Source organism: Manacus candei, unplaced genomic scaffold (assembly GCF_025592945.1).
Source record: "Manacus candei isolate 608988 ecotype Guabito, Panama unplaced genomic scaffold, ASM2559294v1 h1tg000089l, whole genome shotgun sequence".
NCBI classification, from domain to species: Eukaryota; Metazoa; Chordata; class Aves; order Passeriformes; family Pipridae; genus Manacus; species Manacus candei.
The window spans coordinates 1049120-1065376 of NW_026138137.1; the positions used below are offsets into that span (position 1 = coordinate 1049120).

A 16257-nucleotide genomic window follows, 5' to 3' on the forward strand; every position below is an offset into this window, starting at 1 on the left:
AAACTTTCTCCAGGGTTTTGTCCTTCAGCATGGAGGTACCTTCTCACCCCTAGAGGTCCTTCCAAACCAAGGCTGAGGTTGAAAGATCCACTGGGTAACTGTCAATTTTGCCTAGGAAGCTTCTGTGCTATTCTGTAAATAAACAGAAGACTTCTATCTCCCGAATATAGTAAAAATAATACAAAACTAAAGGAAACATTAGCTGAAACAGGTGTCTTTTCTAAGAAAACAAAACACAGGTATGCCCAAGAATAGATTTTACAAAAAATTTATTGAAGATAACATAAGTTACACAAACTTACACTAATTCAATTTATTTTTATAAGTGTGGGGGTTTGTACCCTTTTAAAACCTATTAACATTAGGTAGCCACAAAAGAAGAGGAAACATTTTAGGATTAGATTTTTAGAAAGCATTTATGATTTTTGTAAACATTTCCATTATTTGTTTTCTGAAAATCATAAGCTACTGATTTTTTCTGTGCCTGACCACCTATTGAGTTTAGCTTAGTGGTTTTAATACTAATATTTTTCTCAGAACTTTAGAAATAAGTTGTCAGGTTTCAGTTTTGGAATCAGTATCGCTCACATAATCCCATGAATATTTTGCAGAGGCAGCTGTTCTTACTACCGTTGCAAAAGTACTAATTTTTTTAGACTTGCAGAAAAGTTTATGTCATTTCAATTTCCTAATGGTATTTCAATGTCATGTGTATGATTCGAATCAGTTTGTGCTTTGAATACAGCTGTAAAATCTAAAGGCATTTCGATATTTCTTCTGTATTATAACATTTTAGAAATATAATTTAGTTTGAAATTCTGTTTTGGTCAATCCATACTGTTGTTGCAGTCATTTTACTCCTGCCAATCTTGCACTTTTTTTTTTTAAGTTCAGAGGTTAAAACTGAAGGTTAGTTGAGACCTGGCTGATTATAGTTCAGACAGAGTAGTAAGAAAGAAACAAGATACGCCCATCTTACATAAAAGACATGGATTTTTATGTGCCATTAGATTTGGTATTGCTTTGCCTGTTTGTTTTGCAGCAATGCAATATAAAGAGTTTGTTTCTAAATGTACCAGATAAAATAAAGATGAATGACAAATATCTAATAGCTATAACTAAGTCAATATTAGTCCAATCAAATTCCTGGTTTTCAACTGCCCCAACACAATGTGGAATTTAATTCTTTGTCTTTATAGGGGTCATGGGTATATTTAATTAGCATATAATTTGAGAACACCATTTACTAATTTTTTTTGTTGAGTCAGTAAAAGTTATAGAGGCTTTACAGGCAAATTAAGACACCTCTATTTGCGTTGATACAGGAAATTTAAGCAGCAGCATGATTGCATTATCTTTGATGCTGCTAAAGTGCTTCATGCTAATCATCTAGAACATTCCAATCATCTAAATTTTTTTGAAAATCAAAACACCTGAATTTGAATAACTGTAATTTTTGATGTAATGGATTAAAAATGGGTTAGTGTTTACTAAGTTCTGCAACACTTTGAGGAGCAAGATTAATCTCTGATCAGTAGAAAATTTTAAAGCATTTAAGACTTCTGACTATTATAAAACTAAACCAATAAAATTGTTTGAAAAGAAGGAAATGTGTTCTTTTCCACCATAACAAGTGTAGAATAGAGAATAATTAAAAATCTCTGTCATGTGATAAAATAATTTCAATTGTGTAATTATTTCCTATTTACTTGTACTTAGCTTGAACAAAATGACCATGGTCAGTATTAAGGTAACATCAAAGCACTCCCAGCTGATTGTCTTCCTTGCTGACATATCTCCATGCAGCTATTTCACAGTCATCCTTTTGGCAGATGAATGGCCAGCAGACAGACTCAGTCCTGCTGATACCAACAGCTGCTGTGCTGGCCTAGAAGTACACAGGGTTCTTGTTTTGATTTTAGCCAGACTATTTGTTGTGTACAGAATGCCAGAAACACTTTATTAAATAACATAGTTTTTTTTTCTGGAGGAAGACAATCTCTTCTGTTGTCTCTGGGAGAGAAGGGGGAGAAGTGACGGGAGTCCCTTTCCATGCAGGCTGCCTGACAGCTCCTGTCAAGCTCAGAGAACAGAACTAGAGGCTAAATTACAGGCATAGTTGTAGCAGTGTGGCTGGCAACTGATGTTTGTTAGTAAGTTCATGTGGGGTTTAATCTTTTTTTCCCTTCATTTAAGAATTCTTAAATCAGATAGGTCCAGTTTCAAAAGTGTCAGTCAATGGAGTTTTTCTGAAATCAAATCTAGACAGATTTTTCAAGATGGTCTGGAATGACAAAAGAATTAAACAAACCCAGCTTTCTTGTTGGGCATGTTTCAATCAACCCATTGCAGCTTTAACAACTACTTTCTTTATGCCAAAGTACAAAAAAAATTCTCTTATTCCATAGTCTAATGGCAGGAATATATTTAAAGTAATACTTTCAATTCTGTAATAACATCTGTCGTGCAAGTTTGTTTATAGATGGCAACAATTTTGGTAAGTTTGTGGAGTTTAATGCAATTTATGCATCTACGTCCACAGGTGGAGTTACTAGACAATAGTCCAGCTCCCAGTTTGAAAATGAGGTTTTATAGTGCCTTCAAAAATTGACAAGGTGAAGGATCTTTCAACATTCCGTGTTACAGACACAGTGAAACATAGTTCTGACTGCCCACAGAGGTGACAAATGGCACTTACAGAGAGGCAGGGAGGACGCAAATGTGATGTCTCCTGTGTTTCTTAGCAGTGCTATGGAATTGGCCATCAGATATTTTCTAAGGACTAAAATTATCCCAGTTGAAAGTTGCTAATATCTAAAGCACGAGACAACTGAAGTCAAGGATGTCTCTGATGGGAAACCTTTACTGCCTTCAGGGGATTTCTGGACCATTCACCATGTCCTTTAGCAGATGATTTTACTACTGACTTTGGAAATTCACTCCATTGACATAAAAATAGTCTCAGAAATGCAATTAGATAAATTTGTGTGGAATTCTGAGACTGCCTGGAAATTCATTTGAGTTACTTTCTTCTCTTAAAATGTTTCTGAACATTTTTTTAAAATAACATCTTTTTTTTGTTTGTTTTATATGCTATTCTTTCAGTCTATTTGATGCATTTACAAACTGACAGCCTCCAAAGCTGGCAATTTATCCACTTAACCATGAACACCAAAAGGTTGTGAGTTAGATATAAATCTCCAGGAAGTTCTGGAGGCATTATTACAGACAGGTCAGTCAAAAACCTTGTGCAGTATACTTTATTGGCAAAAGTAACAGATCAGAATCAAGGCTTTCCCATGAGAACATTTGTCTTACTACAATTTCCCAATGATTACTTCTGGTCCAGAATCATTCCTATAAACATCTTAGTGCATGCCATCTAAAGAAAATAGTGACAGAGGATCTGTAAATCCCTTGATCCTGTGTTCTAATTTGTGACAGTAGAATAGGTGCTGTGCCTGTGAAAAGAATTAGGAGAGAAAAAGAATGTAGAAGTGCAATTCCTTCTGAAAAAGATGGGAAAAAGTATGGAAAAGTGAGCAAAGGCAATGTAGACTAAACACAGACAGAAGTTTGATATATTTAGCACCAATTTATATATTTCCTAAACAAAACCTTCCAAGATAAAACCAAAAAAATATAAATAGTGAGAATATAAAATCTCTCACTATATCTGATATGCTTAGGCCTCTTAAAGGATTATTAACATAATAAAAATACAATACATAGTTGAGAGAATGACATGACTACAGAAGTGGTCACTGTTTTATTAGCAGCAAACTTGTTGCATTGCAAATAATTGCATCAGAAGAAGCAATTGGAAGACAAGGAACCCATATGGTTTAGGATATCCCTTTGGTCAGCTGGGGTCAGCTGTCCCAGCTCTGTCCCCTCCCAAACTCTCGTGGTCCCCCAGCCCCCCCTGGTGGAGCAGCCTGAGAAGCAGGAAAAGGAACACTGTTGAGCAATAGCTAAAACATTCCCGTGTCATCAACAGGGTTTTCATCACAAATCCAAAACAGCGCCCTATGAGCTGCTAGGAAGGAAATCAACTCTTTCCCAGCCAAACCCAGGACAAAGGCCCAGCCCAAGTGTCAGGTGTGAGAGGAGGCACAAGGGAATGAACCAAGGAGGTGACGGGAGAAGGTTTAATATCTAGCCAGAGGCAACTAGTCTGGAATACAGTGGATGCATGAGTTGGAATGTGTCAGTCTCACATATTTCTTGTCTCAGAGTTATTTCTCCTCTTAGGCAAACCAAAGACTGTTTTTGGAGCAAATCATATGATCAACTCATAGCACACTGGGGCTCAGCAGCAAAAAGGAGCCTTATAGCTGCTTTAAGATTTTCTAGCGCAATGAGAAATCTGAAAAGGAGGGAGGAGGTAATTTCTACTGGGCAATGTGAAGGGCCAAGGACACAACTTACCTCAGAAGCCCAGGCTGAGGTGCTTCCCTGTTGAAGGCTATTAAAAAAATACAAATTACAGGAGGTCAATGGTTATTTTAACATGTCAGGATTTGTTAAGCTACTTGGTAGTTCCCCAAGATAAGAAGATGGGAGAGATGTAAAGTGCCCCTGCGTGCACTCTTACCAGGTGGTATGTGTGTGGTTTTAGGATTCCTGGGGAGACACCTGTCTCTACTCTGCAGTAACGTGATGTTGAACATCACTGTTACTTTTAAAAGTGTGTCTCCACCAATTAATTTTTTCCACGAAAGTGAAAGAGGAATCTTCCACTCAGCATTAACAATAGTGAACAATGTTTCTAAAATTGTTTTCAAATACAATTCTAAAAATATTTTTTCAAAATTAACGTAACTTCACACAAAATCAGTTCTGAAGAGCTGCTCTTCAATTCCCTGCTAGAATGGCAGAATTACACTCCCCAGTTTGGCTCATTTTTGAAGAGCTCTAAAAACTATGCCTACAGACAAGCACTGCACATCATCCCTACACTTCTTAATTTGGCTTCTGTCATAGCAAAAGGAACATCAGCCATTCTCCAGGCAGTTTTTTGGGAATATAGTGACAACCGGTTTCTCAGCAGTAATTACAGAAGTCCATGGCATCAAGAACTCTACAAATACTTTGAGCACCCTCCTTCATTTATTCAACCTGACATGTTCTGCAAAACCATAGAAAAAGGCTTCTCCAATAAATGACAACATTTTGGCACCCCCATTTCCCCATCAACAGTATTCTGGAAGAAAAGGAATCTTATTTCCTGACCTTGTGCACAACAGGAGTAGCAAATATAGTGTAAAGATTAGAAATGATACACAGCAGTTCCACAACAAGCTCTGTCATCATCTTGTTGGCATTTGAAGACCCCATATCTACTGAAGACATTTCTACTGAATATACAAATAGAAGCCTGAATTGCCTCCAAATCAAAAAGTTCTTCACATCCACCACGTAAATGTCACATTTGAGAAAGATAAATTTCATTTGCAAAAAAAAAAAGTCACAATTGCAATAATTCTGTGCTTAGTGTTCCATTCAGAATTATTGCACTACTTAAGAGTCCTATTTAGCAAACACAGGATTCACATGGGTGTCCATAGAAGGACAAATGTTGGTACACTCTGGGTAGCTGCACTTTAATTAGTCACTGTGGGGCCTCTTCACTGTCTCTAGAAGTATATCCAAAGAAGTCCATGTTGACTGCTGACATAAATACAAGAAGTGCTTCCTAGAAGACCCTATGAAGAGACCCTACATTGCCTGAGATGTTTATATTTGCAGTGTAGACACCTAATGCTCAGTGAAATAGAGCCTATGATTCATACCCACACTGTAGTAGGAGTGTAGTAGGGCTCTGCAGATATACACCAGGTTCTTTATAGAGATCAATTAAGTAGTGCTTCAGATTTTACTATTTCAATCAGTCAGGGACACAAATTAAAAAAAAAAAAAAAAAGAAGACAGGATTTATTCAGGATTTTGTCTAGGGAACTCTCTTGTGGTCATTCAGATGACACTGGAAACTTTGTTAAGTCCATATTTTCCTTCTTTATTTCTGAAGTAAAGCAAACAAAACATTAACATGTCAGGACAGTTGTCAAAAAGGTCATCACAGCTTACTTTTCCAATTTAAAAGAGATTTTTGTTTCCTGTGACACTGTGTTTACCACTTTCAGCTCCTAACAAGCAGGACAGCTGCTATGAATGCACTTATGATCTCTGGCATTTGTTTCCCATATTTTTCCCCTTTAACCATATCTACAACAGTGCACTTGTGAGATTCTTCATTTCACATTTCAGTTCATCTTTTCCACATCTGTATAATATGCGCAAAGTGGATGCTCAGCTAATTTCGTCATGAATCAGGTTTGCTAAAATTACCTCTTTACTTGGCCTTTTAATGATATAAAAATAAATGAATTAGGTGATTTGCACTTCCTTTTGCTATCTTAGTTTATTTAAAAGTATTGCTTCCTTGCTACGTTTTAAAAATATTATTTGAGAAGGTTAGTGATAACTATGTGCACTAAATATTGAAATTCTGTCTGTTATCCATATCACTTTCTACATAGCTATTAAAATTTTTAATTTCGTAATATTATAAAAAGCTTTAAATATTTTATCTGGCTTGAATGGAAATTTAAGTCAGTCTAATGTTTTTATTGTAAGCAGAAATGAAGCAGATTAATTCTGAGGATATTTAGCATTATTTTTCTTGATGTTGTCATTCAGAAAAGGACTTATATGTAATATGAGCAGGTAAATTTAAAGATAACTGAAGTCAATCAGCAGACTGGGCATTTCAGCCTGTTTTTGTTCTGTTGAAAAATTTCCTTTCCAAGTTGTAGCAAACTACTAAAGAACGAAAGGGTTGTTTGGGGTCAGAATTTAGGAAAGTATTTGAACATTTAGAATGGTAAATTAATGAGATTTAAACAAGTCTTTAAAATTAAATTCATATATGCATGCATTACAAAGTTCACTAGAGCAGAAGGGCTGAGAGAAATTATCTCTTTTAGCGATAATCCATTCTTTAACTGGCTCATTCTTCCTAGTTTGTGTTTATGGAAGTGTATGAATCTGATGCTTTTTTTGACTTCATTGACATGGTATAATCAACTGGAATGGTACCAGCTTGTGTGTCTAAGTCTTGAGTTCCTGAGGCTGAATTTTCTACTGAAGTCAATTGGCTAGAGATGCTGCATTGCAAAAATGTGTTGGAATAGAGATATAACATCCTCATCATGTACTGTAGAGCAGAGAGTGAAAATAATGCTGTAGCCTTCAGAGCTATTTAATGGTCAATTATATCACTTCACAGTCAATTTTACATATTAGTAAGTGGTTTCTGCATATATATTTTTCTGTTCAGGTCAACTTCTATGTGAGGGTGAAAGCAATTTATACCCTTGGACACAGTGTATCTCTGATTGCTCTTACAACAGGGAGTATAATTCTTTGCCTTTTCAGGTATGTATTTTTCATGAGTAAACTAACAATAATAAGGTGGCTTTAACTGTTGTCTGATTGCTCATATATTTAGAAAATGCATTGGTTTTGCACTTTTCTCATTTAAACAGCTGACAATAATGTAATGCTGTCTTGATTTTTGCTAGCACTGATAATATTAAAAAGTTTCAAAGCACTTCACAAATTTACAGGCATTACAACTGATGTAAGAAAGAATAGCCATTTAGGAATGGATTTTATAAAGCATTTTCTATTTCATTATTAAAATCAACAGCATGAATTGCTCTTGAGCATTAGTAGGATGCCGGTCACAACACTGGACAAGTGGGTAGCAGTATTTTGCAGAAGCTTCTGAGTAGTGTCCAGGGTTACTGTAATCAAAGGTAATCATTAATTTGTCCAAGTGGAGTTGTAAATCACAGAATCACCTTCAAGATCATCTAGTCCAGCTGTCAACCTAGCAACCTTATCAATCATCCCTAAACTGTGTCCACATGTGCCACATCCAGGCTCCTCCTGAACACTTCCAGAGACAGACTCCACCCTGGGCAATTTATTGTGAAAAGTTCAAATTTCTAATCTGAATCTCCCCTGTTGCAGCTTAAAGCCATTCCTCTCATCTTTTCTCTTGAGTCATGGCATAAGAGACTGAGCCCCACCTCACTGCAAACAACACATAATGTGTAGAGTACAGCATGTTGTTTGCCAGAGCCTCGTTCCTCTGGTGGACTATTCCTATGTCGAGTTCTGTAAGCATTTCAGTCTGACATCAGATTTTTTCAATATTTAAATAGTCATAGACTATTCAGAGCAGATAGGTAACCCATAATTATATTTGGAATACCTCTGAAAAAGATTGAGTCACTCATGGTTATATTCTACCAGCAAATGACACAGGCAGATCATGCATTTTCAAAATTTCTAAAACCTAACAATGCATTTAATACAGAGAATTATAGACACCTGAACGTTGCCCATCACCAGAAGTTTCAAGAAGGTTGGTTTGTTCCAGGTGAGAGTGAAAATAAATTGTAGAACACCATATTTCTACATAACACTGACATTATAGATCTTACTATACTTCCTTTGGGGTCAGTCCTGTATAACAAAACCTTAAAAAAAAGTCAGGTTCTCTGAGATGTATTTCTTAAGGAGAAAAATATGAATCTCCATCATTTCTATAAGATGTGCTGTCATGTGCATCTAGTGTCTGTAAATGTTCCTCACACAGTAGTTTTGTATTGTGAGGGAATCATATCAAATTAATAAGCATGGTAGCTTTTTTTTCAGTTACAGAACAGAATTTCTATGTTATTCTGGAGCATCATACACATCCCAAATAATATTACTTTTTGTCCACTACCTCCAAAATATTGGTTTGACAAGCTTGTATATATCCAGTATCTATTATTTCAGCTGCTGAATGGGATGAATAACTAATCATCTACCTTAGTTACTCAAGAAAAATGGTTTCCTCACATTTGCAGTTTTCATGTATCTCTGAATTCCATAGGAATATATGATGCAATCTGACATAATAGTGGTATTTCAGTTTTTCTCAGGACCTATTTCAGGAAAGGACGTGCATGGCCACAGCAATCACTGGATTTTTGACAATGCTTCAAGTTCAGTCTGGTATTATTCAGCCTGGTTGTCTTTTGCCAAAGTGGGGGCTAGAAAGGTGGATCTGTTTTTTATTTCCCTACACTCACTGTAACTATCGTTGCTTTAGTAGTTTCAGAATAGGTTATATAGGTTTGGTAAAAATCAAAACTGGGAGACTACTGGGAAGTTGCCAGTGCACACTGCCAGAACATCCTGCTGCATCTTCATTTGTTCACTGCTTGCTGAAATGCCTTGGCTTCTGGCCTGTTTCCAGGTGCAGATCAAGGTGCTGGTTTTGACCACAAAAACCTCTTAGCAGTTTGCTTTCTGGGGGTTTGCTATAAAAAGGATCTTTTAAATTGGAAGGTCTTGAAGGGAATGTATTTTAAGTGAAAAGCCCTCAACTTATAGCCTGCTTCCCCTGAGCACTCATTCACTTACTTGGTATTTAATCTTTTATTTGTTTGTCAGGCTCTCACATGACCGATGGGCCAAAGAAGAGAAGCTTTAAATCTCATTGAATAGAGAGGATAGGAGATCAAATGTTTTGAATAAGTTTTTAATTGCTCCTGCATACACTCCCATCCTAGGATGAAAAACCATTACATAGCAAAATGCAGGAGTTAAATAAAAGAACAAAACCAGAAAAAAACATGTGAGAGCATGTATGAAATATATCCAAGATAATAAAACTTTTATTTTCAAGAAAAATATTGGAATGAGTGCACACACAGAAGGGTATAATAATCCATTAATTGCCAGCTTATGTTAAAACGTGGGAGAAATACCACTGGATCTTGTAGTCTGTGATACTATAGACAGAAGGAGTAAGAGAGAAAAAAACCAGCAAGGCAGCACTGGTTAAATGACAGAGAAGAAAAGGGTAGGCTCTTACTCAGGGTTCATAGTACTAAGAAATGTTTTCAGAGTAATAGAAGTCTGTTCAACAATTTCTGCATCATAATCTAAAACACCTGTTTTTAAATCTCTTCTTAGAAAACTTCATTGTACTCGGAACTACATCCATCTGAACCTGTTCCTCTCTTTCATTCTAAGAGCAATCTCTGTTTTAGTCAAGGATGATATTCTCTATTCCAGCTCCAACACAGCTCACTGTCCAGAGGATCAAACCTCATGGGTAAGAAACCTCATTTGCTACCTGGTGCAATATTGGATTGTCACTAAATTTTCCTCCCTGATCCTTTTCAATATTTAGGAATACCAAGGTGTCAGTGTAGGCAATTCTGTTAGAAGGAGACAGAGAAAGAAGGTTGCAGTACAAGTAGGAGACGTTAATGTTTGCATGTCCATGTCATCTGCCAAGACAAATCATAACCATCTACAGTGCAGAATAAATATGGCCACTGCAGTAATCAGCTGGGAGAGTTGAAGACAAACAGGATTACCATCAGCTGGGAGTGATTAAAGGCAGCTGGTCTGGAAGTGTTCCAGCAGCTTTATCAAGGGTGCAGGAATTGGACAGGTGTCAATGGAGGGAGAGAAATAACTCAGGAAATTAAATATTTGCAGGAGGTGTCTTCATTAACTCCTCTGTACTTTCAGGCTATGACAGAAGTGTTGTCATCTGCATTCTTAGCAAGCTGATATGTGTACTGCATTTTCATGCACAGGGATTAAAAAAATCTCAAGTCTTGCTGTTAAAAAACTGACCACTATATGATATTCTCCATTCTCTGTCCCTGTTGTTTCAGTCAAGAATACCTTCTGATTTTAATATATTACAATTTAAGCTTGTGAGAGAAATATGTAAGAAGATATTTTTGTCCTGATGAAGCCATTGTCCCAAAATGTGAAGTGCTTAACAAGACATACATACAGCATGTCAAGCTGTATGTAGAAATTCATATTCTGGGATATTTCTAATGGAGAAAAATAGGAACTGAGTTAGTAGACCCCAAGCAGGCAAAGTTGCTCTTGGATAGACTGCCAGGGGTAATCAGAAGTTCTTAGGTCCTTGAAAGATTATAGGTGAGATGAATTCAAGCCTTTGGGCTGCTACTTAGTTGTTTGTGTAGGCATGTTCACAGGAATAAATATAGGCATGTATGTTACTTGGGATGCACTGAGATGTCTGAGACACCACAGGGGGCTGCTGGGTATGAAGAAATATCTCTAATGTCGTCTATTGCCCTTCTGACTTAGCAGCTGGGGACTGCATCTCATGTCTTAATAGATATCAATATTTAGAGAGAGGAATCAGTCACTGAATGGGTAAGTTTATCTGCTTAGGTATCAGGTGTACTTGGAATTTTAACAGAAAAAGTGGAGGTGTGTAGGGTATTTAAAAGGGAGGAGTGAGAAAAGCCGGGAGAAACGAGGGATTTTATTTGGTCCAGTTTGTTTAATCTGCTACTTTTACCATATCATCACATTTCTCAGCACATTCTCAGCAGAAATATTTTCATATTCAATTCTCACATCCCAGATTCCTGCTGGGAAGTGCCAAAGTAGCAGCAGCCAGCACCGGGGAACATCAGCAGCACAGACATCTGAAAATTAATTCTGAAAAGCAACACACAGATTATAAGTATCATTTTATGATACAAGCCTACATGTTTTGTTAATTAAGAAACACTAAAGCATTTTCTAAAGGGAAAACATAATTTTTAAAAGTCCAGTCAACTTTTTCATCGCGTAAAGTTATATTTTTCACTCAATTTCCCATTTAGCCTTGAAAAATTCATAAAGCAGTTTCTTTGTTAATTTTTACTGTGTTGAGAAGCCAGCTGGGATTAGAATATATTTATTAGCCTCCAAATAGATGATCATTTAATCTAATAGCCATTCATTTACAAACTGTTGCAAATATATGCATTTATTTATAACCAACATATTTTTCAATATTTATTATATGAAGTTTTCAACATTTCTGAGTGAATTTGCAATGAGAGTCTTCTAAATATTTATTTAATAATTAATTTTCTTTCTATATATATAGTAACATTTACTATGTCCCAATTTGATTAACTGAAGAAAAAAATTTCTACTGGACCTGGGTTACTAATATTACACAAAGAGCTAAGATCTATAGGCTATATTAATAACAGAATAATACAGCATCTTTCCTGCAACAAATTTGATCCCTATTCTCATGTTTCAGGTGGGCTGCAAGGCAATTTTGGTATTTTTTCAGTATGGTGTTATGGCAAACTTTTACTGGCTCTTAGTTGAAGGACTTTACCTCCACATCCTTCTTGTGCTAATATTCTCCCCCAACAGACACTTCACAATCTACCTGCTGATAGGATGGGGTAAGAATTTAAATATCATCCAATAATGGGTTTTTTTGCTGTATTTATGTATCAGTCAGGGTCAATATTTCATACCAAGGTAGTCCTGCTTTTTCTCCTGGGTGACTCCTCAGACTCCCAGGTTCCTCAGTTCAGCTCCAGCACAGGTTACAGCTGCTGTACCACGGGAGAGAGCAGGCACAAAACTGCTGGAGCATAACTACTGGCTTTCTCCCTGGCACAGCTCTGACCTGTACCAATCTGCACCATGTTCAGGATATAGGATGGTGCAAGGACTGCCACCAGAAAACACATGGTTCAGCTGTCCTCGTTTAGGAGGAAAAATAAAATTTAGCTGCAAAGCTGTGAGCTACATTACACTATTTGCCTTTTTGGAAAGCTCAAAGATATTGTTCATCTGGTTTTAAATACTTTCCCTAAAAGAAAGTGCAATGATATTTATATGGAGCACTTTAAAGCTTCCAGTAATAGGTGGTTATAAAACATTTAGGTGTTGCTGGGAAATGGGAATAAACCAGTGTGTGGACAAGGTTCCTTATGAAATGATTTATACTTCGATTTTATATTGCAGTCCTTGGAAGTGCATTGGTAATGCATAACTTGTATCTGTCACCCTGTAAGTCACTCTGAAAGATTGCAAGAAACCTAAGAAAAGCATGGGGTTTGCATATTAGTCATTATGGTTGCATTTTTGTAAGAAATAAATCCACTTCCCTGCAGCCTTTGTTTGTAATACGTTGCTGACATCATGTAGCTCATCAGATGTGCCTCTCCCTCCATTCAATGAACTGTTTATATGTGCTCTGTGTCTGGGGAATAATTGATTACTAGCAGGCTGAACTTTTTTTTTGTGAACTTATATTTTTGTGATCGTGCTCTTTGGCATTTTTCAGGAATTCCTACCATATTCATTATTACATGGACAGTGACACGGATCATTTTAGAGGACACTGGGTAAGTGTGTGTGGGAGAAAAATCTCAAAGCCTCCATCTGTGCCAGTACAATCCTTGCCTTGGATACGTGGTATTCACACAAAGGTGGTTTACTCTTCTGAAGGGGACGAGCACAGAACTGATATTTCAGATGACAATAAAGGGACAGGTGTTTGGAACTCTTCAGCATGGGTTTATGTTTGCTGTTTATTTGAAAAACTCAAAGGGCAGAGAGGGCAGAGATAGGTTATGACTAATGTTACCCCTTGACACCCACATTTAAAGCTATATGCTTAGGAAATCAAAGCAATAATATTTAAAATGGCAGTGGGGACGTGGGAAGTGAAGTGATGTGATGTAAACTTACGTAAGATCCACACAATCAGGTAAAAGTATAGCTGACCAGAGCTAGGCCTGGCTCCCGGCATGAAAAGGGGAACTGAGATAAGAATTTTGTAGGAAGATCAGACTGGATGCTCATGCTGGCTCCAGGGAATTGGAGAGCAATCCTAGCTGATGAGACAAACAGTTTTCACAGTCATGTCTTGCCAGACTAACTAATATTTTGCAACTGATTCTGTAATTAAACTGAAAAATCATGTCCTACGTAATTTTAAGCCTCTCTTTGCAAGACCTCTAACATGTAAACCAAAGGCAAACTTCTTTTTCCTTTGTCATTGTGATTACAGAGGAACTCTGAAGGGTAATAAATCTCTAATATGACTAACCTTTCAGAGCACTGTGACCATTTGGATCAAAAGTGCTGAACCCACAGTGAAAATTAAATATACAGTTTTTCAGACGAAGCTTCAGGTTCAGTTTCACATTTTCCTAAAGCAGTTCTAGCCGTCTGTAACCTAAATATCCCACAAGAAATTATGTCATTTCAGTTGTATCTGTCACTTTCTTTAGATCTTCCTGCTACCCAGAAGCCACTGTTAAATGCATATTGGGAAAGTGTCCTTACACAAAGTGAAACTGAGCTTGGTGTCCTCAAAGGCCAATGTCCCCACAATGTCTAATGGCACAGCTTAGAGTGCCTGATGTTTTAACTGATTTCATAGAACCATAGAATGGTTTGGGTTGGAAGGGGCCTTCAAGATCCTCTAGTTTCAACTCCTCCTGCCATGGGCCCACTAGACCAGGTTACATCCAGTCTGACCTTAACACTTCCAGGGATGGGGCATCCACAGTTTCTCTGAGCAACCTGTTCCAGTGCCTTGATAGCTCAGAGTAATGCACCTTGAGTATTGTGTCCAGTTCTGGGCCCATCGCTTCAAGAAAGACATTGAGGTGACAGAGTTTGTCCAGAGCAGGGTAATGAAGCTGGTGAAGGTTCTAGAGAGTAAGTCCTATGAGGAGTGTTTGAGGGAGCTGGGGGTGTTCAGTCTGGAGGAAAGGAGGCTCAGGAGAGACCTTATCACTCTCTACAACTCCCTGGAAGGAGTTTGTAGCCAGTTGGGAATCAGTCTCCCCTCCCAGGTAACAAGCAACAGGACAAGAGAACATAGTCTCAAGCTGCATCAGGGGAGGTTCAGATTAGACATGAGGAAGAATTTCGTCATGGAAAGGGTTGTCAAGCGTTGGAATGAACTGCCCAGGGAGCTGGTAGAGTCACCATCCCTGGAGGTGTTCAAGAAATGACTGGATGTGGCACTTAGTGCCATTGTCTAGTTGACAACATGATGATCCGTCAAAGGTTGGACTTGATGATCTTGGAGGTCTTTTCCAACCTGAACAACTCTGCAATTCTGTGAGTAAAAGATTTCTTCCTAACGTCTAAATCTCTCCTCTTTTAGTTTGAAACCATTCTCCCTTATCCTATCACTACATATCTGGTCAAAATTACTCTCCCTGTCTTTCATAAGCCCCCTTTAAGTTCTGAAAACACACAAGATCTCTCTGGGCCTAACAGTCCCCAGCTCTCTCAGCCTGCTTTTGTAGGAGAGGTACTGCAACCCTCTAAACATCTTCATGGCCTCCTCTGGACCGCTTCTAACAGGTCCACATCGTTCTTGGGCTGAGGACTCCACACCTGGTTGCAGTGTTTCAAGCGGAGGAATGGAGTATTCATAATAAAACAAGAAACAAACTTAAAAGCAGGAAGTTATTGAATGCCAAATTCTAGGCTAGAACAGGCATTATTTTAGTGTGCTTTGACTTGCATATAAAAAATCATTTTCTTCATAGGTCTTGCTTGCCAGATGATATTAATGTCAACATCTTTTTCACTCTTTTTTTTTTTTGTAGTTGCTGGGATACAAATGAGCATGGTGGTCCCTGGTGGGTTATACGAATACCAATTTTAATTTCTATTATAGTAAGTAAACTTTGAAGCATGAATTATAGATCTGTTCAGCATTCTGCAGTGCATATAGCCATTATTCTTTACTGCTAGTTACAGATAGGCAAGAATTCTGTTTTAATGAAAAGAAATTGTGCTGTAGGAGAAATGTTAAACAGATGCCAAGGCCATTAAAATTTGTTGCCTTTAAAATTTATCTGCATTCTATTAAATGAGCAGTTGCTTTTATTTGTATGTTGTTCTTTCTTTAACGTTTCTCCTGTTTATGAGCCTGGAGGAAGCAAAAATCTAATTATACTTTTCAATGAATTGCAGATTTGATTTTGTGTGTAAATGGATAGACTTGCAATTGAGAATCTGATATTATTGTAGTCATAAAAAACTATGACTGTGTATATCTTTCTTTAATTGGTAACCTACTGATATATATATATATTGAAGTATTTGCAAAATAATACCATTTGAGAATATTTCACAGGACTTTTCCTGTGTGGAGCTCATTAGAATTACTGGGGTAGTATAATAATATTCCTATTCAGTTTAATGATTGTGTAATTAACTTTGGGCATAAATGAATACATGTCCATTTCTGAAAACAGTCAGAATGCAAATTGATATATTTTTAGGTACACTTGCCTCATTTTTAAAATTGTAGGCAGTAAAACTGGGACTTTATTAGATTACACAAGATTTCAGAAGTTC

The 16257-nt window shown here is 37.2% G+C and overlaps 1 protein-coding gene across 1 annotated transcript in view; it reads left to right on the forward strand.

Annotated features, from left to right (window-relative positions):
* The window catches only part of VIPR2 (vasoactive intestinal peptide receptor 2), a 54051-nt gene that overhangs the window by 24182 nt on the left and 13612 nt on the right, over nucleotides 1-16257 (forward strand). The window contains exons 5-9 of the mRNA XM_051812871.1: nucleotides 7343-7440; nucleotides 10042-10183; nucleotides 12167-12317; nucleotides 13211-13271; nucleotides 15501-15570. Coding sequence (XP_051668831.1) covers nucleotides 7343-7440; nucleotides 10042-10183; nucleotides 12167-12317; nucleotides 13211-13271; nucleotides 15501-15570 — 522 coding nt within the window. The remainder of the gene's footprint in view (nucleotides 1-7342; nucleotides 7441-10041; nucleotides 10184-12166; nucleotides 12318-13210; nucleotides 13272-15500; nucleotides 15571-16257) is intronic.